We start from the raw sequence: 23,562 nt of genomic DNA on the forward strand, positions 1-23,562 counted from the left end.
TCTCTATGTAGCGCTGGCTATCCTGGGACTCCTCTATAGAGTAGGCTGGCCTCAAACTCAGAGATCCACCTGCCTCTGCCTCCCAGGTTCTGGATGAAAGGCCGCCACCACTGCCGCTGCCGCCGCCGCTGCCGCCACCACCACCGCTGCCGCAGCCGCCGCCACCACCACCACCACACGACCCTGCTTTATTTTCTGAGCCATATATTTTTGTCTGAATCTCACAGAACTCTTTCTTCTGCTTCTCTGCAAGACTTCCTCTGGACCTGAAAGGCTCTGGGCCCAAGGAGCAGACAGCCCTGCAGGCTCAGCTGCCGTGACCTACATTGTCTCTCCCCTAGGCCCAGGGCTGTGGGGGCTGAAATGTCCAGATAGGAACTCGGGAATCTGGCACAGGTCTATAGATGATGACGTCAGGCAAACTGGCTGCAAGAATGGCCCTGAGGATCTGTGAGGCAGGGGGCTCCACCAGACCGAATTCTTGTTTCCCCCTACCGGGGGTGGGGGTGGGGGCTCAGTGGGCATATCCGAAGACTCTCCTCCCACAAGTGCAAAAGAGCATTTTGAGCAGGGAGCCCCTTCAATAGGACAGAGAGGTCCCTGTCAGACTTGGCCTCTATCCATGAGATCTGAGAGTGGTTTTTGCGGGCTCCCCACTCTTGCTAAACGCACCCCAGCGAGCTGCATTGGGCTGCAAAGATTTCCCGTGGCCTTGATCTGGAGGAGTGAGTTCAGATTTCAGCTGATTGATTTCAGGGAAATGGAGGCCAAGCCAAGGTCAGGCACTCAGAAATCGGCTTACTCCTGGCTTTAACTACACAGGGACTTCAGACCCGCAGTTCTGAGAAGGAACTTGAGAGGATGGATTGGTGTTAATAACTGCTGGCCTGAGACCCTGACAACTGAATCCCTCTTTCCAGAAACATGTTCCTGGGGCTGGGAAGGCCGGTCCTGAAATAGGTACCTCCCTGCCACTGTGTGCCACAGTGGTGAGCATGACTGCCCCGCCCCCCCAGATTGTAGCTGTTTTGACCCAGGCTAGGAAATCCTACTGGGGTGGGGGAAGGAAATTAGATTGTGGTCACAAAGAGTGACTTCAGAGCCTTTTCACTTAGTGGAGGGGGGGGAGTTGGAGGAGGGGAGACAGGCTGTGCAAGACTGGGGTGGCTCTGTGTCCAAAGGGCTTCCCTTGCCAAGCCCCACCTCAAAGCCCAGGAAGTGTACAGCTTGGCACCCAGCCAAGGCAGAGCATTCCTCAACCTCCTGACCGGCTGTGGGATGGTTCCCACAGGAGGATGGAGGAGGGGAGGGAAACTAGTCAAGGAAGAAGTGACCACTGTGGTGTCAAGGGTGGGGGTGTAAGATGGAGAGTGTGTCTCCAGTGCCTCAGTCCTCTGTTAGCGAAGCCGAGCTTAGACGCCTGTCCAGCGGCTAGGCTAAGGGGCTGCAGCCTCAGAGCCGAGGCTCCTGGCGTCAGTTCTCCTCTGTTCAGGGTCACCCGTGACATCCAAAGCTGTCCTCTACCAGCTACTTTAGTTTTGCTTGTTTTCTTGCTCCCTTACTCTAGTTGGGTTTGGGCACTCCCGAGTGGCTAAAAGCAGGAACTGCAGCTAGGCTGAGGGTGGGAAGGGAAGTCTCCATTTGCTTAGACGTCTCCGCCCCTGCCTTTAGCACCTGGTAATGGGAGCAAGTGGCCCAAGGCAGAGTTTTCCATCTTGATCTCTTTGGGACTCTTTCTCTTAAAAGTTGGTGCTCCAGGCCGGGCGGTGGTGGTACACACCTTTAATCCCAGCACTCGGGAGGCAGAGGTAGGCAGATCACTGTGAGTTGGAGGCCAGCCTGGTCTACAAAGCGAGTCCAGGATAGCCAAAGCTCCACAAAGAAACCCTGTCTCGAAAAACCAACCCACCCACCCTGAAAAGTGTAAAAGTAGGTGCTCCGGGCCAAGTGTAGTTGTAGTACATACCTATAAGCCTAGCACTTGAGGTCAGGGCAGGAGATGGGGAATTCAAGGCTGCCCTGAGCTAATAAGTGAGACCATGGGAAGAGGGCGGAGGGGTTAGTGGTCGCGTCTCAGGACTCTTATCTTTTCTTTTTTCTTCACATTTTCACACTTCATTCCTTACCATGTCTCTGTGTTGCTGTGTGTTTCTTGGTTAAGATAGGGTCCTTTTGAGCCGGGCGTGGTGGCGCATGCCTTTAATCCAGCACTCGGGAGGCAGAGGCAGGCGGATCGCTGTGAGTTCGAGGCCAGCCTGGTCTACAAAGTGAGTCCAGGATGGCCAAGGCTACACAGAGAAACCCTGTCTCAAAAAACAACAACAGAAAAAAAAAAAAAAAAACCCCAAACAAACAAAAAAAGATAGGGTCCTTTTCTTTGGGGGCTACCAGGCTTGCAGCTCTTGGGCTATGACTTCTATGACCTTAGAACTACAAATAGCCCCACAATCATTCCGATTTTATTTTTATTCTTTATTTTTTTCTGGGGTTGGAGAGAGAATGAGCGAGCTTGCTGATGGTACCTGTGGAGGGCAAAAGGCAGCATTGGATCCCCTGGAACTGGAGTTACAGATGGTTGTTAGCCACCAAGTGGGTGCTGGAACTCTTCCTGTGGAAGAGCGACAGATGCTCTTTAAAGCTACTGAGCCATCTCTCCATGCCTCTGCCCCTAGTCTTTCTGCCATCACCTCTCCAGTGCTGGCATTGGAGGAGGTTTGGGCCACTATTGCAGCCTAGTAAATTAACCCTTCCTTTTCCACACCACTTAGCTCTTCATTTTTTGTGAACATCACCTACACTGCACCGCTTTTCCCCATCTACAGCACCAATTTCTTGTCTGACTTTTTTGCTTCTACTTACAGAAAAAGGGTATATATTTTTTCCTCCTGTTGTATTTTGCCCAATGTATTTCCCCCAAAATAAAGTTGAGAACCATGGTGTTAAGAGGAAAGAGACTGGCCCAGCGGTGGTGGCGCACGCTGTGAGTTCGAGGCCAGCCTGGTCTACAAAGTGAGTCCAGGACAGCCAAGGCTACATAGAAAAACCTTGACTCAAAAAACAAAAAACAACAACAACAAAAAATTAAAATGAAAAATAACTTTAAGGATTATACAGAAGATAAATCAAAGATTTTCCAAGCTTGAGAGCCTGAATAGGGTGGTGACAACTACAGGCCAGTCTGGACTATGTAGCCATACCCTGTTTCAAAATAGTAAAGGGCTGAGAATGTAGCTCAGTGGTAAACACAGCTGAAAGGTAGGATATCGGCAGCCTGAGCTCTTAAATTCAATCCCCCATGTGCTCTTTAAGAAATGAGACAAAGCCAGTCATGGTGGTGAACCCCTTTAATCCCAGCACTCTGGAGGTAGAAGCAGGCAGATCTCTGTGAGTTCGAGGCTGTTACAGGGAGAAATCCTGTCTGGGGGGAAAAAATAAAGAGAGAGAAAGGAAGGAAGGAAAAGAGACAAATCCAAGAGAGTTATCATGAATGAGAATCTTCTTGGTGTGGGGTTAGGTAGTTTTACTTTCCTGGATGCAGGTTGGCAACCTTTACCCCAACTCTACTTCCCTTAGAGCTCATAGTGTTGACAAGGAGCCCTAACTATGAACTGGGTCATAGGTACAGCGCCACTGCACTGGGTGAACTGTACCTAAATGGCCTTCCTCGACAGCACTGTAAGTTCCCTCTATATGAGCTCAGTCAGACTAGTCAATTCCAAGCACCCACACGGTAGCTCACCCTGTAACTCCAAGATCCGACATCCTCACACAGACATACATGCAGACAAAGCACCGTTGCACATAAAAAAAAAAAAAAAAAATATTAAAAAAAAAAAATTAGCCCAGGGCCCAGCATGGTGGCACTGGAGAGGCAGGCAGGTCTCTGTGAGTTTGAGGACAGCCTGGTCTATCTATCAAGTTCCAGGACAGCCAAGACTACGTAGAGAAAACCTGTCTCAAAAATAAATTAAATGGCCGGGCATGGTGGCGCACGCCTTTAATCCAAGCACTCGGGAGGCAGAGGCAGGCAGATCGCTGTGAGTTCGAGGCCAGCCTGGTCTACAAAGTGAGTCCAGGATGGCCAAGGCTACACAGAGAAACCCTGTCTCGAAAAACCAAAAAAAAAAAAAAATAAATAAAAAAAAATAATAATAATAATAATTAAATGGAATAAAATAAAATTAGTTGGATGGGATTCTTGTGCTCACTAACCCTGTTTTTAGGTCTCTCCTCTTTTTATTTATTTCGGTTTTTCGAGACGGGGTTTCTGTGAAGCCCTGGCTGTCCTAGACTCGCTTTGTAGACCAGGCTGGCCTTGAACTCACAGCGATCTGCCTGCCTCTGCCTCCCGAGTGCTGGGATTAAAGGCCACCACACTCGGTTTCATTTTCATTTTCACACAGGGTCTCACTATGTAGTTTTGGTTAGTCTGGAACTCGCTATGTGACCAAACTGGCCTTGAACTCACAGATTCCCTTGACTTGGCCCCCTCACTACTCCACCACGGTGGGCCCCAATCCTTAAAGTCATTAGCCAGAGGACTGTGTGGATATAAAGTCATTTTAGGCTGAAGCCGCCAAGGTTACCCCTAGTACCAGAGCTGCTGTCCCAAAGTCACCCAGTAGAGGGCACTTTTGTTCAGTGGCTAGCGGATATGCCAGCTGAACGGGAACCCGAGGAAGGAAGCATAACAATTGACCACGTGTTAGGGGTGGTTCTCGCAAGGGTTGCTGGGACAGGGAAGGGTGGTCCACGTGGAGTGGGAGGGACACTCTGAAAGTTTTGGCGGGGCTGTGGCTGATAGAGATTTTGTGTGTGTGTGTGTGGTGGTGGGGGGTGACCCAAAACCAAACCACCCAAATTTGAATTGTGATCTTATCGTGAAGGGAGTTGAAAAGAGCAGGTGGGTGTACCCGTTGTTGGAGAGGCCCGGGAGACAGGGACTCCCGCAGGTCTTGGGACGGAGGGCAGGGCTGATGGCCGAAAGCACTCTGAGCCCGCAGACCTTCGGTGGAAGCTTCTGGTCCGTGCTGGTTGGTTTCCTAGCAGTAGTCTCAGTTGGGTGCCCTGTGGGACTTGAGCTAATGTCAGCCACGGAACTCCAATTTTTATTTACCCTTCTGAGAGCCTCGGTCCCTGGAGAGGAGTCAGGACAAACGTTTGCTTTTTCACTGTTATGTGCTGCCCCGTTAGCAGCCTTCTTGTCAAAGATGGTTGGGACCGAAAAGATGAGCTGCTCTAGTTTTCCTTATTTGGGGGCTGTGGTGAAGGCAGGTGTGGTGTCTAGGAAAATCAAGACCCGGGCAAGTAAAATGGCCTTACGGAATGCTTTTTCACACCACAACGATGCCCTTCAAGAAATGGAGGTAGCTGCTGGGTGTGGCGCACGCCTTTAATCCCAGCACTCGGGAGGCAGAGGCAGGTGGATTGCTGTGAGTTCAAGACCAGCCTGGTCTACAGAGTGAGTCCAGGACAGCTAAGGCTACACAGAGAAACCCCGTCTCAAAAAGAAAAAAAAGGAGATAGCAGGGATGGAATTCTGCTATTCTATAAACCTGGCCAGGAGGGTGAAAGACGTCAAACTTAGAGCCACTAGGCAAAGTGGTTACCATCTCATTAAAGAGAATAGTTCGGGGACTGCTTCTTTTAGGTTCCCTCGAAACCGACTCTGCTTTTAGGTTTTTGGGGTTTTTTTTGTTGTTGTTGTTTGTTGTTTGTTTTTTTATCGTAGCTCAGCCTGGCCTACAACACATGAGGGTGAACTAAAGATCCTCCATTCTCGGCCCCTTGCAGGGCTGGGATTAGAGGAGTGCCCTAATCCTGGCCTTTACACTTTGTGACCTTTCTTTTATATAAATATAAATATATATATATATATATATATATATATATATATATATATATATATATATATTTTTTTTTTTTTTTTTTTTTTTAGTTCAGGGGTCACCACAGCTGAAAGCTTGATGGTTTAGAAGCAAGATTGATTATTTATTTATTTATTTATTTATTTTGAGACAGGGTTTCTCTGTGTAGCCTTGGCTATCCTGGGCTAGCTTTGTAGATCAGGCTGGCCTCGAACTCAAAGTGATGCAGCTACCTCTGCCTCCCGAGTGCTGGATTAAAGGCGTGTGTCACACGCCTGGCTGCTGAACCACAGTCTTTTTTGTTTTGTTTTTCGAGACAGGGTTTCTCTGTGTAGCCTTGGCCATCCTGATCTACGATGTGATCTGATACTCTTCTGGCCTGCAAGTGTACATGCAGGCAGAGCATTGTATACACAATAATAAATAAATAATTAAAAAAATACCAATGTACACAAATAATCATTTAAAAAAGATTATTAGAAGTAGAGCTAGTAGAGCTGGAAGTAGGGCAGTGGTGGCATAGGCTCTTAATCCCAGCACTTGGGAGGCAGAGGTAGGTAGATCTCTGTGAGTTCAAGGCCAGCCTGGTCTACAGAGCAAGTTCCAGGACAGCCAGAGCTGTTATACAGGGAAACTGTGTTTCAAAAAAACAAACAAAAAAGAGGTAGGGCTGGAGATGTAGCTCAGTTTGCAGTGTACGTTGCCTAGTGATTGCGAAGCCCTGGCTAAGACCTCCAGCATTGACTGTACTTAGCCTGTGGTGAGTGCATTCAATGGTAAATCCCTATCCTAGCACTCTGGAGGTAAATGCAGGAAGATATGAAGTTCAAGGTCCTTCTCAGCTACACGGTAATTAGAGGCTACCTGGGAGAGATAAGTATACAAGAGAGAACTCATTTTAAAGCTCCAAACAAAATTATTAGGAATACAAATTTCAGATAGTAAAGTCATATTGGAGAAGAACCATGTTCATTCATGTCATTCACTGGGGCTGCTTTCGTATTGCAATGGTAGCACTAAAGGTGGAAAAAAGAATAAGCTCTTATAGCCATTCAAGCGTAAAAATGTCACTGTCTGGCCCTTTAAGAGTAGGTAGGAGGGGCCTGGAGAGATGGCTCAGTGGTTAAGAGCACCTTTTGCTCTTCCAAAGGACAAGGGTTCAATTCCCAGCACCCACATGGCAGCTGGCTTCTGTCTGTAACTCCAAGATCTGACACCCTCACACCAATGCACATAAATTAAAACTAAATAAAAAAAAAATATATATATATATATAAAAAGAGTAGGTAGGAGGTCTGGAGTGATGGCTCAGAGGTTTAAGAGCACTGGCTGCTCTTTGAAAGGTCCCGAGTTCAATTCCCAGAAAGAAGGGTTCGCTCACAGCCATTTATAATATCTGGTGCCCTCTTCTGGCAGGCAGGCACACATGCAGACGCAATATTGTATACAAAATAAAAAAAATTTAAAAAGATTTATTATTATATATACAGCACTCTGCCTGTATGCACACCTGCACACCAGAAGAGGGCATCAGATCACATTATAGATGGCTGTGAGCCACCTTGTGGTTGCTGGGGATTGAACTCATGACCTCTGGAAGAGCAGACAGTGCTCTTAATCGCTAAGCCATCTCTCCAGCCCCAAATAAATCTTAAAAAAAAAAAAGTAGTTAGAAGGTAGGCTTAGCCTAGCATGATAGTGCACGCCTGTAAGCCAGCACTCAGGAGGTGGTAGCAGGAAGATTAGAAGTTAAAGGCCAGTTTGGTCTATTTAAGACTTTGTCTCACAAAAAGTAAAAACAAAACCCCAGGGGGAAAAAAACCCAAAAAGCCAAAGCAGAGCTTCTGAATCATCAGGCCTAGGGTGGGACGTGGGAACCTGTCCACCCAGGTTTTCAAGTGATGCTAACAATGATGCTTGTTTGGGTTTACTGGGCGTGTGCATGTGGAGGAAGGGGGCTGTCCCAGCGGTCTGTGGAAGTCAGGATACTTCCATGGAGCTGGTTCTCTCCTTCCAGCTGTGTGTGTCCTGGAAATGGAAGGCAGGTGGCCAGGCTTGCAGAGCAGGCGTGTGTGGCCTGCTCAACCAGCTCACCAGCCGTGTGACTGCTTCTGGAGTCCCGTGCTACCGCCTTGGCGTCTTCTCTTTTTACACTTATTTACGTGTAAGCTGCGTGCCCTCACTGCGGACGTGGAGACAACTGGGTTGGTGATCCAACCCAGGTCCTCAGGCTTTGGGGCAATCATCTTCCTTACCCTCCCTCTAAACCACCTCACCAATTCTTTTTCTTCCTTTTGTGTGTGTGTGTGTGTGTGTGTGTGTGTGTGTGTGTGTGTGTGTGTGTGTGTGTGTGGTGATACTGGGGATTGAACCTTTACAACTGAACCATTGCAGATCTAGCACTATGTAACCAGGGAGGTCTTAAACTTGGGATAGTCCAACCTCAGTCTCCCAATATAGCTGGGACTGCTGTGGTGGCGCATGCCTTTAATCCCAGCACTCAGGAGGCAGAGGCAGGGGGAATCTCTGTGAGTTTGAGGCCAGCCTGGTCTACAAAGTGAGTCCAGGACAGCCAGGGCTACACAGAGAAACCCTGTCTTGAAAAAACAAAACAAAACAGAGAAAACTTTGTAACCACTAAGTGTCTTCACTGAGAAGATTCAATCAACAATCTATAAAATTCACATTAGTAATCTATAAAATTCACATTAGTAATTGCAGATAATGCAGACAAATGATGTACTAGGTGGTAATAAAGCCTTTGGAGAAAATAACGGCTAGAACAGGAGGAATTTAAAAGATGACATTTAGGCCGGGTAGTGGTGGTACACGCCTTTAATCCCAGGCAGAGGCAGGCAGATCTCCTTGAGTTTGAGGCCAGCCTGGACTAGAGTGAGTTCCAGGACAGCCAGAGCTGTTACACAGAGAAACCCTGTCTTGAAAAAAACCAAAAAAGATGACATTTAGTAAAAAGAGCAAAAGAAGTGAGGAAGTCATGTGGACATCTGTGGCATATCATGTGGATAACCAGCACTTAGCATCACATAAAAACCTGGATGTGTGGGTTTCCAGGGCCCACCCTAGATCTGATGGTTCAGAAGCTCTGCTTTGGTTTTGGGTTGTTTTTTGGGGTGGGGTGGGAGGGGTTGGTTTTCAGAGACAGGGTTTCTCTGTGTAGCCCTGGCTGGCCCGGACTCACTTTGTAGACCAGGCTGGCCTCAAACTCACAGGGATTTGCCTGCCTCTGCCTCCCAGAATGCTGGGATTACAGGCATGGGCCACCACACCTGGCTGTTTTTTTTCCCCCCTGGGGTTTTTATTTTTTGTGAGACAGCACCCCACTCCCCAGGCTGGCCTAGAACTCACATGACCCACCTGTGCTGGGCTTAAAGGCGTGAGAGACAGGGCCTTAGGTAGACCAGTCTGGCCTTGATGTCCATGTAGAGGGAACAGCAAATGTAGGGACCAGAGCAGACAGACACATGAGGTGAATATGGCACTAGAGCTCTGAAGTCCTCAGCAGTGTGAAAGGACAGATCCTTTAGGCCATTACGTCGACTGGCTCTGATCCAAGTGAGCTAGGAAGCCGTGAGGGTTTAGAATAATGACTATGGTCTTACATATTATCAGGCTCTCTAGAGATGCCCATGGCACTTAGGCAAGGATTGACACTGAGAGACTAATTATAAGCATTTCATAATTAAAATAATAAATATAAAAGCAGAGATCATAGCTTACATCAAGGTGGATGCTAGGGAGGTGATGCCTAGTGTGTTATTTTGGACTTGTATTTTGAAAGTGAGATGGAGTGACTTTTTTTTTTTTTTTTTTTTTTTTTTAAGATTTATTTATTTATTAAGTATACAGTGGTTTTGGCTGCATGTACACCTGCACACCAGAAGAAGGCACCAGATCTCATTATAGATGGTTGTGAGCCACCATGTGGTTGCTGGGAATTGAACTCAGGACCTTTGGAAGAATAGGCAGTGTTCTTAACCTCTGAGCCATCTCTCCAGCCCCGAGATGGAGTGACTTACTGGAGATGGGGAAGCAGGACTTAGGTGGCACAGGCAACAGCTTGAGTTCAAAATGCCTATTAGACACCCACCCAGTCGGATACATTCTGGGCAGTTGGAGATAGGGTTTTGGAATAAGAGTCCACTAAGCTACGAGTCTGGGAGGTTTCAGTGTATGTTAACTTATAGTGAGAGGGTTTCTAGTCTTCACAGTGAAAAAGAGGACACTACAAACGTCCATCTCCCTGCCCATCTACTCCTATGCATCCTAAGCCAGCTCTGAGGCCAGTCTGATGGAAAGGATGGGGCTGACCTTCACATCCATTCCCTTAAGCTTTTTAGTGTTCTACAGTTAGAGCCCACAAAGCAGAAGTGCTGTCCTGCACTCAGTTTGTAGACCAGGCTGGTCTCGAACTCACAATGATTCACCCGCCTCTGGGATTAAAGGTGTGTGTGCCACCACACCCAGCAACACAAGTAGTTTCAATTAGAAGCTTTTACATTCAGCACCAGATGTCCTCTCTATGCTTGTACAATTTAACCACATATTTATTTTTGGAGATAAGGTCTATGCAGCCCTGGGACTCTCTATGTAGTTCAGGCTGGCCTCGAACTCAGAAATTCTCCCGCCTCCGTCTCACATGAGTTGGGATTAAAGGAGTGTACCACCACACCTGGCTATCTCCCTTTAAAAAAAAAAAAAAAAAAAAAAAAAAAAGTGCACTGCTGATAGAAAAGCAACCAATTAATTTACAACTATTTACATGTTTTCCCAAAGGGAACTGGGACCGGAGTTGTTTGGTACAATGGAGATCAGTGCTCAAACAGAAGGCCCTGAAGAACACGTAGTCCTGATCCAAGCACACATCTCTTCATGGATTTCCTGAACCTTCTTCCAGAAGATGCTAGGAGCAGCTTATGAAGGCTGGTGACATGACTGTTGGGAAAGAATTGTCGGCAGTTGGCAGTCCTTCACCCCAAGGTTGTGGTTACAACTCCCTGGGCGGCGGCAGACATCATGGATTTGGCTGCTTCTGGGAACCAGGGGTTCCTCCATTTCTCTGCTGGATCCCTTAGAGACAAAAGAACTTCATGTCTGTCTATCCCCAACCCGTGTGGGACCGCCGGGGAGCCTGGGACGGGGCAGGTCCGGAAGGCGCGTGGGGCTCCGGCCTGGGCCAGGCCCGTTGCCAGGGAAGGGCTACCCAACGCCGGCCGCCGGCTCGGCAGAGCGCTCGGTACAAGACCGCGAGGGGCGGGCGCATCTCCCTCCCTCCTTCCTTCCTTCCTCCCAACCCCATTCTCTCGTGCTCCGTTTTTTCCAGAGATTCTCCGCATTCTCCAGCCACCCTCGCCCTCCTGTCCTCCCCAGCCCGCCCCTCGCCTCGGCAGCCCACCTTCGCCCGCTCCTTCGTCCTCGCCCTCGTCCCCGACCTCCCCTCGTGGGCCCCCCGCGCCCCGGTCCCCTCCCCCTCGTGGCGGCGGCGGCCCCTTTCACAATAGCGCTACCCGCCTCCCTACTCTGGGCTCCCGGTTCGCTCCCGCCCGCTGCCCTCTCGGCGCATGCGCGCTCCCGGTCGGCGGCGGCTGCGGCAGCTCCGGCTCCGTTTTTTTTTTTTTTTTTAAAGGGAAACGCCGAGGCGCTGGGGGTGACTGTGGGGGAGGGGGACCCGGAGCCGCGGAGACCCCCGAGGGAGGCGGCAGACACCCCCCCTCCCGGAGTAGGAGGGCCTCTGGGCGGACCCGTCCCTCCCACCCCCTTCTGAGGAGGAGCGGGAGGGTGGGGGGAAATGGAGGCTCGGGGCGGCTGAGGCGAGCTCCGGGGCGGGGGGCCGGGGCGGGGAAGGGGGGGTGCGGGGTGGGGAGACGAGGCGGGCCCGGCCGGGCCAGGGGGGGCCGAAGCGAGCTCCGGGGATGAGCTCGGGGGCGGCTGGGTGCGAGCTCCTGCCTCTGCGGCGAAGGCGACGGTGGCGGCAGCAGAGGCGGCGGCGGGGCCCCCATGGGTCGGCGGCGGGCCTCAGCCGCGGCCTCCACTTCTCCGCTCGCCGGCGGCATGGCGCCGGGGCCTCGGAGAAGCCGCGTTAGCGGAGGCCCGCGGCCGCTCTGCTGAGGCGAGCCCGCCAAACTCCCCTCCCCCTCCTCCGTCCTCGACCCCCCGCACCTCGCCCCTTCCCCACCCCCTCCTCCGTCTCGGTCCCCCGCGCCGCCGCTCCGGACCACTATGACCATGAGATCCGCAGTGTTCAAGGCGGCCGCGGCCCCTGCCGGCGGCAACCCCGAGCAGCGACTGGACTACGAGCGGGCTGCGGCGCTGGGCGGGCCCGAGGACGAGTCCGGGGCGGCCGAAGCCCACTTCCTCCCCCGGCATCGTAAGCTCAAGGAGCCGGGGCCCCCGCTGGCCTCCTCTCAGGGCGGGAGCCCCGCGCCCTCTCCAGCCGGCTGCGGCGGCAAGGGCCGGGGCTTGTTACTCCCGGCCGGGGCGGCCCCCGGGCAGCAGGAAGAGAGCTGGGGCGGTTCGGTGCCCTTGCCCTGTCCGCCCCCGGCCACCAAACAAGCCGGCATCGGTGGGGAGCCAGTCGCAGCCGGCGCCGGCTGCAGCCCCCGGCCCAAGTATCAGGCGGTGCTGCCCATTCAGACGGGCTCTCTCGTGGCGGCGGCCAAAGAGCCTACGCCCTGGGCTGGGGACAAGGGTGGGGCGGCTCCCCCAGCTGCCACCGCCTCGGACCCGGCGGGACCCCCACCACTACCTCTGCCCGGGCCGCCGCCACCCCTCGCGCCCACCGCCACCGCCGGGACCCTGGCGGCCAGCGAGGGCAGATGGAAGAGTATGAGGAAGAGCCCTCTCGGGGGTGGCGGCGGCTCGGGAGCCTCCAGTCAGGCCGCCTGCCTCAAACAGATCCTCCTGCTGCAATTGGACCTGATCGAACAGCAGCAGCAGCAGTTGCAGGCCAAGGAAAAGGAGATCGAGGAGCTGAAGTCCGAGAGAGACACGGTAAGGGAGGGGTTAATCTGCATTAGGGACGGGGAGCGAGCTGTGCGCATGCTCGGGGGAAGGGGGGCTGAAGGAGGCCGAGGTCCCCGCTTGCTTAGGGTTGGAGGAAGTTGGCCACCAGTGAAGGAGTGCCTTAGGTGTTGGGTTGGGTTGTTAGGTGCCTGGCTCACTGACACGTTGGGTCGGAGGGAAGGGTTAAAGGTCAACCTCGTGTGTGTCTGTGTGTGTGTGTGTGTGTGTGTGTGTGTGTGTGTGTTGAATTGGGAGGCTGCGGTTGCCAAAGGGTTAATTTAAAATGACAGTCCCAGACTTGTGGAAAAGATGTTTTAGTGTGGGAAAAGACCGGATTTATGGGGGGGGGCGTTTAAAAATGCTAGGGTGGGGTGCAGATGAGGTTGCTGTATGGAGGGTGTTAAATCAAAGCGCTAGTCCGTTAGAAATGTAGAGGTGAGGGACATAGCAGCTGTTGCTGTGGTCACTGCCGCAGCACCGACAGGAGGGTCATCACAGGTCTTGTAGCCGGTAGAGGGCAAAGATGGTTTGCATGGAGTCCTCTTTGAGCTTTCCCAAATGACAATCACTGCCTTTGATTTCAGATAGGTTAGTAGGAAACTGAGTTATAAAACACTACCCACTAGTGGACCAAGTCCCTCGAAGAAGCCGGCAGATTTTGAGGCGTGGGCTTACTCAGTGTAGTCAGTAAATCCTGCCACCTCCCAAACCCGTTTTAGAATCTTGAGGTAGTCGAGAAGTCGTTTGTTATTTCTTTGTGTTTCTGGGGGACACGACTACATAGGCCTGGTTTCACTGCAGCAGCCTTGGACACCTCCATGTTAAGCATACTCCCTCTCACATCGGGGAAGCTGGGGTGGTTGGGTATTACTGTGCTAACATACCTTTTAGCTGCCTAAAAATAAACATGGTTTCTACAGTTGTGTTCAGGCCGCAGCGCGCCTGCTCTCGCTCTCTCCTCATTTCTCGCTTCTCTCTCTCTGGTGCTGTGTGCGCCAAAGGCAGAGCACGGGAGCAGAAGAGCTGTTTATTTTGTTTGTTTTCTGAGTCGCCATTAGGCGACTGTTTCATTGGAGACAACTGTTTCATTGGAGACGGAATTCTGCAAGTGGAATGGGAACTGGGGCAGATCTTGTTGAAATAGCTCAGTGTTGATTTGTGGAAGTTACTCAACATGGAGGTGGCACTGCTCAGTACTGTACTGCAGTCTAGGGGTGTGATGGTACTGTAATTACAACACATCCTGTCCTTCCTTCCACGGGAAGGGGGTGGGAAGAGAAAGACCAGTAAAGGAGAAGAAATGAAGAATATGTCACCCGCAAAACCTGGTTAAGTCATATTAAGGCTGTGAATCAAAACAGAAGTTGCAGTGAGAGAGTGGCTGACACGGGGGGACACTGCTGCTTGTGGCAGTCTCTGCTGAGTTCCCGAGGGAGTGCCCCACTGGTAGGTGGTTCCAGGTAGGAGAAAGGGTGCTTTAGGGATGAAGCATCAGCCTAAACTTGGCATTCACTGCTTCTGCTGTGCACCTCAGTCTTAGCATTGCTTAAGCCTGTTCCTCTTGTTCAGTTTTTGTTTGGCCTCTACTGAAATCTATGCACTGCATGTGTTGAAAGCAGCACTAACATCCCTGCCTAACCCAGGCCGAATTCTTGGAGTATGGTTGTAAGTAGCACAGTTAGCACTGAGTTCATACGACGGAGTTTTTTATGGCAATAGACTTCCGTTTTCTGTTTGGTTTTTGTGGTTCTCTTTAATTAGAATTAATGTGACTTTAATAAGTTTTAGATAGGTTATTTTCCTGCTGTCTTAAATGCAAAGTAGGATATACATGTGTGAGATGTGTGGGATTGTATTGCTGCGTGTATTATTCTTTCCAGTGTAGTGTTTTGGAGGTGCTTCCTCACGTATGCACACGTAACTTTGATGCAGTGCTGCTATCCTGAGTGGCACTGTGAGCTCTTGGTTCCTTTTCACTGTGCTGTTTGAACATTCCATTGTGTCTAGAGTTTTGGAGTGAACATAGAGCAGATAGAATTTGGACAACCTTAAAGGAACACAGGGCTGAGAAAGAGTGTAGCTCAGTGGTTCGCCAGGTGCTTGCCAAGAACACTCGATGAGGCCCTGGTTCTATCTCTAGCACCACATGCAGCAGCGAAGAACATATTATAAGGTTAAATTTAGGGACTCCCAAATGACTTGGGCCACATGGCTAGCTGTAGCAGAGGCCCTGTCATTAAAAGGTACACTAGCCCCGCCCAGTGGGGGAGGGTCTTCTTTCCTCTTATATCATCCAGACTAACAACTCCTTTAGTTGAGTGTTTCTGCCTTTATCAGGTTTAAGGAAAGCTTTTCAGATTTGTGCCTGCCAATTCAAAGTAAAAGTTGAATTGGTAGGGTCCACAGCCACATGCAGAAGACTGCTGATTCCTCACTGCAGCCCCGGGGCCCATGTTTAACTTCTGTGTATAAGTCATGTATCTTGTCACTTTCTTTTAGCTCCTTGCTCGGATTGAACGTATGGAAAGGCGGATGCAGCTGGTAAAGAGGGACAATGAGAAAGAAAGACACAAGCTGTTTCAGGGCTATGAAACTGAAGAGAGAGAGGAAACAGAATTGTCTGAGAAAATTAAACTGGAGCGCCAGCCGGAGCTTTGTGAAACATCCCAGGCTCTGCCTTCCAAGCCTTTCTCATGTGGCCGGAGTGGAAAGGGACACAAAAGGTGTGCTGATACCTTTATTCTGTTATCTGAACAAGATGAGGAACTATTACTGATAACCGTGAATATGGGATTGGGATTTGTGGGTTGGCTTTCTAGCAACCATAGGCTGAATTGAGAAGTCTGTTGTACTAGGGGCAAGGTGGCTCACCCCTGTAATCACAGCACTTAAGATGCTGAGGCAAGAAAGAGGCTTGTTGAGAGTTCAAGGCCAGCCTGGGCAATAGAGAACTTGTGTGTTTTGTTTTTAAAAAACAACAACAAGCTGGGCAGTAGTGGCGCATGCCTTTAATACCAGCATTTGGGAGGCAGAGGCAGCATATATCTTTGAGTTTGAGGCCAATCTGGTCTACAAAGTGAGTTCCAGGACAGCCAAGGCTATGCAGAGAAACCCTGTCTTGAAAAAACATTAAAAAAAAAAAAAAAAAAAAAAGGCATGCTAGCGCACGCCTTTAATCCCAGCACTCGGGAGGCAGAGCCGGTGGAGTTCAAGGCCAGCCTGGTCTACAAAGTGAGTCCAGGACAGCCACAGCTACACAGAGAAACCCTGTCTTAAAAAACTTAAAAAGGGGGGCTGGAAAGATGGCTCAGCAGTTAAGAGCACTGACTGCTCTTCCAGAGGTCATGTGTTCAATTCCCAGCAACCACATGGTGGCTCACAACCATCTATAATTTGATCTGATGTGCATTGTATACATAATAAATAAATAAATCTTAAAAAAAAAACTTAAAAAGAAAGAAAGAAAAGAAAAACCGTAAAAAATAACAACAAAACCAACCCAAGTTTCTTTGTTAAGAAATTGTCTTGAAACATTTTTTTGTCACACTACTAGGTACAAAATGCAGAATACATCTTAAAGAGAATGGGTAATGACTATTACTTGTTGAATTTAGTAGACAGTAGAACAGTTAGATATTCTTAAACATAAAGATCTGATCAACATTCGAGCATGACACTTGTTGCTCATGTCTTCCACATGAACAGTAGATGTTTAGGTACCTAGATATTTCTCTTGCCCTCAGATACATTCTAATCAAATTTTATTCAAAAGTCAATTAATTTTATAACATTTTCTTTCCTACCTAATAGGAAAACCCCATTTGGAAATACAGAAAGAAAGACTCCTGTAAAAAAGCTGGCTCCTGAATTTTCAAAAGTCAAAACAAAAACTCCTAAGCACTCTCCCATTAAAGAGGAACCCTGCGGTTCCATATCAGAAACTGTTTGTAAACGTGAATTGAGGAGCCAAGAAACCCCAGAAAAGCCCCGGTCTTCAGTGGATACCCCACCAAGACTCTGTACTCCCCAAAAGGGATCCAGCGCCCACCCCAAGGAGAAAGCCTTCTCAAGTGAGATGGAAGATTTGCCGTACCTTTCCACCACAGAAATGTATTTGTGTCGTTGGCACCAGCCTCCCCCATCACCGTTACCATTACGGGAATCCTCTCCAAAGAAGGAGGAGACTGTAGCAAGTAAGGCATAGCGAACACTTGCTCTTATCCCTAGTGGTGGCGGTCGAGCTAACACGTGTGAGATGCCTTTGGCATTTTTTAAAAAGTGCAATCAATAAAGCAGAGTTCTGTCAAGAATGAGTAAGTTAACAGCCAGAGACAGACACTGTGCAGGCATTGCAAATAGATGGAATCACAGCAAAATGTGCTCAATGTATGTGTCTGCTCACAACACTGGGAGATGTGTTTGCCAGTAAGTTGCTCATCACAAGAGCACCAGACTTGGGGGGTGTAATCTCCCGCAACTTGCATGCCCTCTGAAAGAAGGGTTTTCTGTGCTGTGAAATGCATAGAACTTATACTTTGCCGTGCACGACTGTTCTGCAATTGATATTGTGTGAAACCTGGGAGGGTGGTCTTTGGGTGTTCTCAGGGGCCAATGGTAATCTTGGTTGGGGAGCCAGCTTGTGGTGGGGAGTTTCACCTGGGCCTCCGCTCTCTTAACTACGTAAACATTTATCTGTATCTCTATGTCCCGGTCTGGGGGCAGGAGGAATCTGCCAAAGACCACCAGTCTTACTTTACCTTACACACTTCACAAGGTTCTAAGATGTGAAGAGTTTACTTGGATTGCAGTAGCCCATTGGTTGTTCATATATTTAAATAAAATGGTCTACAAACTATTTTCAAACAATAAGGACTATCTTGGGATATCTGAGCTGCTCGGGGAGGGTGGGGGGTGTGGGAATTTGGTCTTATTCCTGTTTATTTCTTAATAGCTTTCACAGAGAACGATCCCAATCTTCTATATGAACCAGTAACTGTAATGTGCCTTCAATTGTGTTATATTAGTCTGACAGTCATGGGTGCTCTTGGGTAATGGTGGGAAAAGCTTCCTTAGGTAGAGCCTTAGACCTAAGTTTCTACCCCTGTGTCTTACTCTAGCAGGGATGGGGATGGGAATCCATTCCCATAAGATGTGAACATTCTCCAGGCTTTGTTTGGCTGTTGTGACAAATCTAAGTGGGGAAGACAGATAAATGATGTACCCTTTATTAGGCCTCACACCTGCTACATGAGACAGGGTCCTGATCTAGATTCAGATACTTTTTGTTGTTTCAGTCAGTTGAACAGGTTCATCCTAAGAGTTCATTTCTGCTGCTATAGCAATGCTGTGGGACAAGTGAGGAGGCACCATGAAGCAACTTCCCATCCGGAATTAGGAAATGGCTTGGTCTGGAGTCATTCTGTGTGACTGGGTGTTTTTGAACACAGTCTACTCTAGTAGAGCAAGTTCCAAACACATCTGTGATTGTGGACATAACGCACTGAGGGAGTGTGACTGGGAGGTCCCAGTCTCTTGAGGAGCCTGAGTTATGCATAAGTGGGTGAGAGTCCTGACTTTATGATGCTCCTATCTCAAGAGGAAGTCTCGATGGCTTATTCTAAGGAAGCCACAGTCTTGGTGCATGTTGTTCAGGCTGGACCAGCAAGGTAGTTTGTTTGGAGGGAGGAGGAAACTGTTTAAGAAGACTGCGTATGTAAGTTCTGAGAACACTGATCTATTTATTTGAAAACTAGGGTCAACTTTTACTCACCTGCCATGTTCTGAGTTTAAGGTTTGATACCCTTGGCCATCAACTGTTGCAGGGAAATCACCCTAAATAATGAAGAAAAGAAGTCGTCTCAGTGTAAAAAAAAAAAAAAAGTGGTGGGCTTATTTTCTTTTCTTTTGTCTGTTGTTCCCTCTTCCCTTTCCCCAGAGAGAAATTCTCAAAAGAACAACTCAAAAAACAAAATGACTTCCCAGTGAGGAGAACACCAGTGATGATCCTTTCCTCCATTTTGGGTCTGGGCTTTTTTTTTTTCTTTTTACACTGAGGTGATTCTTCTTTCCTGCGTTATTTAGGGTGTCTGATGCCATCAAGTGTTGCAGGAGAGACTTCAGTCTTGGCTGGTGAGTAGATTAGGAATTGCTGGCCGGGCCTGGGGTGGGGATGGGTGGGATGGCGGCTGGTTGGGAGCTACGTTCTTGTCTGTTGGATGTGGAACAGTGAGCTTCCTTGGTGTTTGATGACATCACCGTAGACGTCAAAATGACATCACATCCCAGTTGTTTTTCAGGAACTTCAGTAGCATCTGTTCTGTGAATTGTCAGGTATTGGCTTAGGGTTTTTTGTGACCCTGAGTTTGGCAGACTGCAGTGGCACTTTAGGTTCTTTTACACCATAGCGAGGACACTGACTATGGCTTTGGGTGAGGCCACAGAATGGATTCCTATCCCTTGGTAACCGTCTTATCTTGGGAGAGACCTTGTCCTAGTGACTAGTCGGGCAGCTGTGTGACTTTGGACGTAAGGGTGGTTCCACCCCTCCTCTTTTTCTTTTTCTTTTTCTTTATTTTTTCAGTTCCTTCTTGGAGGGACCACTCAGTAGAGCCTCTAAGGGACCCAAATCCTTCAGATATTTTGGAGGTGAGTACCAAGAGCTGTTAAGGGAACGGGGAACAATAGACTATAAGGGCATACAAGTGGCCATTGTGGTTGCATCTGTAGTCCCAGATACTCAGGGACTGAGGCAAGAGAATTTTCTTGAATTTAGGATGTCGAGGCAACATAGGGAGATCTTATCTCAAGGAGTGGAGGGGTGGCGGGGCTCTTGAATATTTCTTATAACTGTGACTGGATTCAAAAGAACTTTTTTATTTATTTAACTTACTTTTTGTGTATTGGTGTGGAGGTGTCAGATCCCTTAGACCTGGAATCACAGTTGTAAGCTGCCATGTGCGTGCTGGAAATTGAATCCGGGTCCTTTGGAAGACCAGTTAGAGCTTTTAACCACTTGAGCTCTCTCTCCAGCCCCCTAAAAAGAACTCTTAAGACCAGAAAGGAAGCCGAGCGTGGTGGCGCACGCCTTTGATCCCAGCACTTGGGAGGCAGAGGCAGGCAGAGAGAGTTCGAGGCCAGCGTGGTCTACAAAGTGAGTCCAGGACAGCCAAGGCTACACAGAGAAACCCTGTGTCAAAAAAACAAACAAAGACCAGAAAGGAGCTTGAGGTTTCTTAGTCTGTAGTCTTGATCTTATGGATGAGAAAAGTCAGATCTAGAATAGTTAAGTCATTTTTCAAAGTATTGAGGTGGTGTTCCAAACTAAGGTAGATTCCATCCTGAACACACAGGTTAGGCTCTGCCACTCAGAAACATAATTTTATGTTCCAAACTTACTTGATTATTGAAAGAAATGGATATTTTCAAGTCAGATTCTTAGAAAGTTTCTAGATAGGGAAAGAATTTATTGTCTTCTCACAGGTATTTGCCATGATTTACCCTGAAAAGTTAGGGGAATTAATTATGAAAGTTGGGGTTTTGGAAAGGATGGGGGTAGGGACAGGAGTGTGTTTTATTGATTCACTACAAGGTTAACAGCTGTATTGGTACTTTAGAGCCAGGAGGTGAAAGATTGCACACTGCCGAGAGCGGTGCTGCCCCAGCATGGCTACACGCACCTTACCCCTCTGTTGCTCCTCAGAACCTGGATGACAGCGTCTTCGCAAAGAGGCATGCAAAGCTGGAGCTGGATGAGAAGAGGAGGAAAAGGTAAGGCCGAGACCCCCATCCTGTGAGCGCCTGAGCCCCAGAACTCCGACTCCCTCTTCCATGTTGGGGAGAGCCCTGGGGCTCCTAACATTCCGGTGATCCTAGTGTGGCAGTTAGCGGAATGTCTTAGCTGGGGCGGTTGTCCTTACAGGCCTTTTCACGGATGCCCCCCCTCAGTACTACTATCTGTGGACGCCAACACATACTCTAGACTGCTAGACCCAAAGAGTTCTTCTCAACCAGGTAGTCAGCTCCCTTTAACCCCGTCTAGAGGGTTAAACAGGGATCTTCTAGCCTGGGGAGTGTGAACTCTCTGTGTGGGACAGCTTTAGGTAAGGAGTAATGCTGGCTTTGTCTGTTTTTGTTTGTCTGGTTTTTCCCAGATGGGATATTCAGAGGATCAGGGAACAAAGAATTTTACAGCGACTGCAGCTCAGAATGTATAAAAAGAAAGGAATTCAGGAATCTGAGCCTGAGGTTACCTCATTTTTCCCTGAGCCAGATGACGGTAAGTTGTACCCATCTAAAAAATGTAGGTTTGGGCTGCAGAGATGTGGCTCAGTGGCTAAGAGCACGTCTGTTCTTGGAGAGACCAGAGCTTGGTTTCCAGCGCCCACATTGGGCAACCTCTAGTTGCAGGGGACCCATGCCCTTTTCTGACCTCAGAGGGCACTACATTCAACATGCACAAACCCACACACAGATACGTACATAAACACATAAAACAAAACAAACAAAAAATTTACAAGTGGGGGCTGGAGAGATGGCCCAGCAGTTTAGAGCACTGTCTGCTCTTCCAGAGGTCCTGAGTTCAATTCCCAGCAACCACATGGTGGTTCACAGCCATCTATACAGGTATCTAATGCCCTCATGGCATGCAGGTGTGCATGCAGCTAGAGCAAGCATATATAAAATAAATAATCTTTTTTTAAAAAGTTAGCAAATGTAGACTTTTCAAGGGGAAAAAGAGCACAGGTCTCCATAGCACGCCTGTTCTGGTGAGCGTGCTGTGTTTTGGAGGTAGTGTAGTAGTTGGGCCTCTCACTGCTTGCTAACAAGGTCCCATGTGATTTTCTTCCGCAGTTGAAAGTTTGATGATCACCCCCTTCTTGCCTGTTGTAGCATTTGGACGACCATTACCAAAATTAACTCCACAGTAAGTAAAAAGGATTTTTCCTCTCCCTTTTCTTAGGTAGTTTGTATCTCCTTTTCAGACTCCACGGAAGCCTAGATATAATGGGGATCCACATGGCCTAGGCATAGCCATGATTTTTCTGAGGACAAGCCAGGAAGTAGGAAAGCTTTGTAGATGAGATGGTTTTGCCACTTTGATGGCGACTACATCAGCTGACTATGGCTTGGTTTTGAAGCAGCCTTCTTGCTTTGCTATCCTCATTTTTTCTTTTGTCAGGAACTTTGAGCTACCCTGGTTGGACGAGCGAAGCCGTTGCAGGTTGGAGATCCAGAAGAAGCAAACACCTCACCGGACGTGTAGGAAGTAGCTGTGCTGCAAGAGCCCTGTCTTCAGATAGTTGTAGCATGCCGTTCCAAGAGAATGGCAGAGACCTGTATATGTGACCTGTGTCCTCATGTGTGTTATCATTCACTGGTAATGCCTTTCCATACCCCCTCCATTTTAATTTTGTTCTCTTTACTCTGATTTCACAAAACAGACAAACAAGAAACCTCTTGCATTGGGCTAATTGTGAAATACGGAGTTATTGGCACTTCTTTTCCCTTTTTGGGGAAAGGAGCTCTTGAGCTCATCCTGTAGGATGGTAGATTTGGGAGTTTCAGGAGCCACTTCTACTTACTTGCCTATGTTAAAGGGGTAAAGTGCTCTCCATTAGCCACTTTAAGGTGGAGCAACCCCTGCCTGTAGGAGCTGTGCCTGCCCTGAATCCTGTGTTTCCCTGGTGCGCCCACCTTCTGAATAGTGTGGGTGTAGTGGATTTTACACCCAAATAAAACAAAAAAGACCTTACCGTGAGCCTTTCAGCCCAAGGAGGAATAACACAAAGTGATGGAGCAAGTCATCCTCATAGAGGAAGAAACTGGGAAGTTTGTCAGAAAGTTCTCTTCAACTATCCCGTCATAGCAGCAGATGGGAGGGATACGTGGCTGCTCACTTCTTAATTGATGGGAGCTGAAGTTCCTTCCACCCCTCACAAAAGAAAATGTGTAGAGAAAGATTGGGGATGTAAGTGTCCAGCTAGTCACAGTGCTAAACCCATGCACTTGTTATTGGGGACGGCGTGCCAGAATCTCTGTAGGTGTCCTGTGTCACATCACTTCTCAAGTATTCCTTAGTGGGGCTTCATCCTATTAGCCAAACTTTGGGTGATGAGGTAGAAGTTGGGGTGGGGGTGGGGTATGGAAGGATGTGTTCCTCCAGCTGGCAGATGTCCACATCCTGAAACAAACAGTTGTACCTAATGAGCTTCATTCATTTAGTGAAAATAGATGTATACATGTATCATCTTGGTTCCCATCTCCTGCCCTTGTTTTGTTACCAAAATAAATAAACAAATAAAAATGAAAAAATTTTAAAAAGAAAAAAAAAATCAGGACAGCACTTCCAGGGCACTTAGGTCTCAGTGTAAGATCCCTGTTAACTATCTTGAAGGAAAATAGAGCCGAGGCCCCTGGTCTTCTATATAGGAATTGCCTTTCATTAGTCTTAAGGACTATTGTATAAAAAGAAAAGGGGTCTAATCTCCGAGGAGGTAGGGCCTTTATCCTTGAAGAGAGTATGTCCCCCGATTATTAGCACTTTTAGAGGAGATGCCAAGGTGTGTAGGGTGTGTGGCTGGCCCCTCCGCTGAGCATGAGAGGACCATTGTGAGCAGAGAAGAAAAGTTCCTCAGGGGCCTCACACGTCTAACGCTTTTTTGAGATGTTATCTATG

At 48.6% G+C, this 23,562-nt stretch overlaps 1 protein-coding gene across 3 annotated transcripts; it reads left to right on the top strand.

The window, feature by feature from the left end:
* The first annotated feature begins 11,756 nt into the window (after positions 1 to 11,756).
* Msl1 (MSL complex subunit 1) lies at positions 11,757 to 22,254 on the top strand. Of its 3 annotated transcripts, XR_007832035.1 has the most exons (10): positions 11,757 to 12,875; positions 15,387 to 15,610; positions 16,698 to 17,080; positions 18,969 to 19,016; positions 19,468 to 19,532; positions 20,587 to 20,654; positions 20,806 to 20,897; positions 21,038 to 21,162; positions 21,738 to 21,810; positions 22,066 to 22,208. XR_007832035.1 is itself a non-coding variant. In XM_051158506.1 (9 exons), exons 1-9 carry the CDS (start codon positions 12,105 to 12,107, stop codon positions 22,154 to 22,156), a joined length of 1,848 nt encoding a protein of 615 aa, XP_051014463.1. In that variant the 5' UTR covers positions 11,759 to 12,104; the 3' UTR covers positions 22,157 to 22,254. The 3 variants fall into 3 exon arrangements, 2 of the variants coding, with proteins under 2 accessions (XP_051014463.1, XP_051014464.1); XM_051158506.1 differs by lacking the exon at positions 20,806 to 20,897 and having other exon boundaries at positions 11,759 to 12,875; positions 22,066 to 22,254; XM_051158507.1 differs by lacking the exons at positions 18,969 to 19,016; positions 20,806 to 20,897 and having other exon boundaries at positions 11,759 to 12,875; positions 22,066 to 22,254.
* The last annotated feature ends 1,308 nt before the right edge of the window (positions 22,255 to 23,562 follow it).

The sequence above is a fragment of the Acomys russatus genome, chromosome 16, assembly GCF_903995435.1.
Source record: "Acomys russatus chromosome 16, mAcoRus1.1, whole genome shotgun sequence".
NCBI lineage: Eukaryota > Metazoa > Chordata > Mammalia > Rodentia > Muridae > Acomys > Acomys russatus.

What these genes read in the sequence shown, in the direction of transcription:
- Msl1 (XM_051158506.1), top strand. Translation starts at nt 12,105, where the DNA reads ATGACCATGAGATCCGCAGTGTTCAAGGCGGCCGCGGCCCCTGCCGGC. An exon ending in TGAAGTCCGAGAGAGACACG is followed by an intron (nt 12,876 to 15,386) that starts GTAAGGGAGGGG and finishes ACTTTCTTTTAG; the next exon opens with CTCCTTGCTCGGATTGAACG. An exon ending in GATGAGAAGAGGAGGAAAAG is followed by an intron (nt 20,655 to 21,037) that starts GTAAGGCCGAGA and finishes GGTTTTTCCCAG; the next exon opens with ATGGGATATTCAGAGGATCA.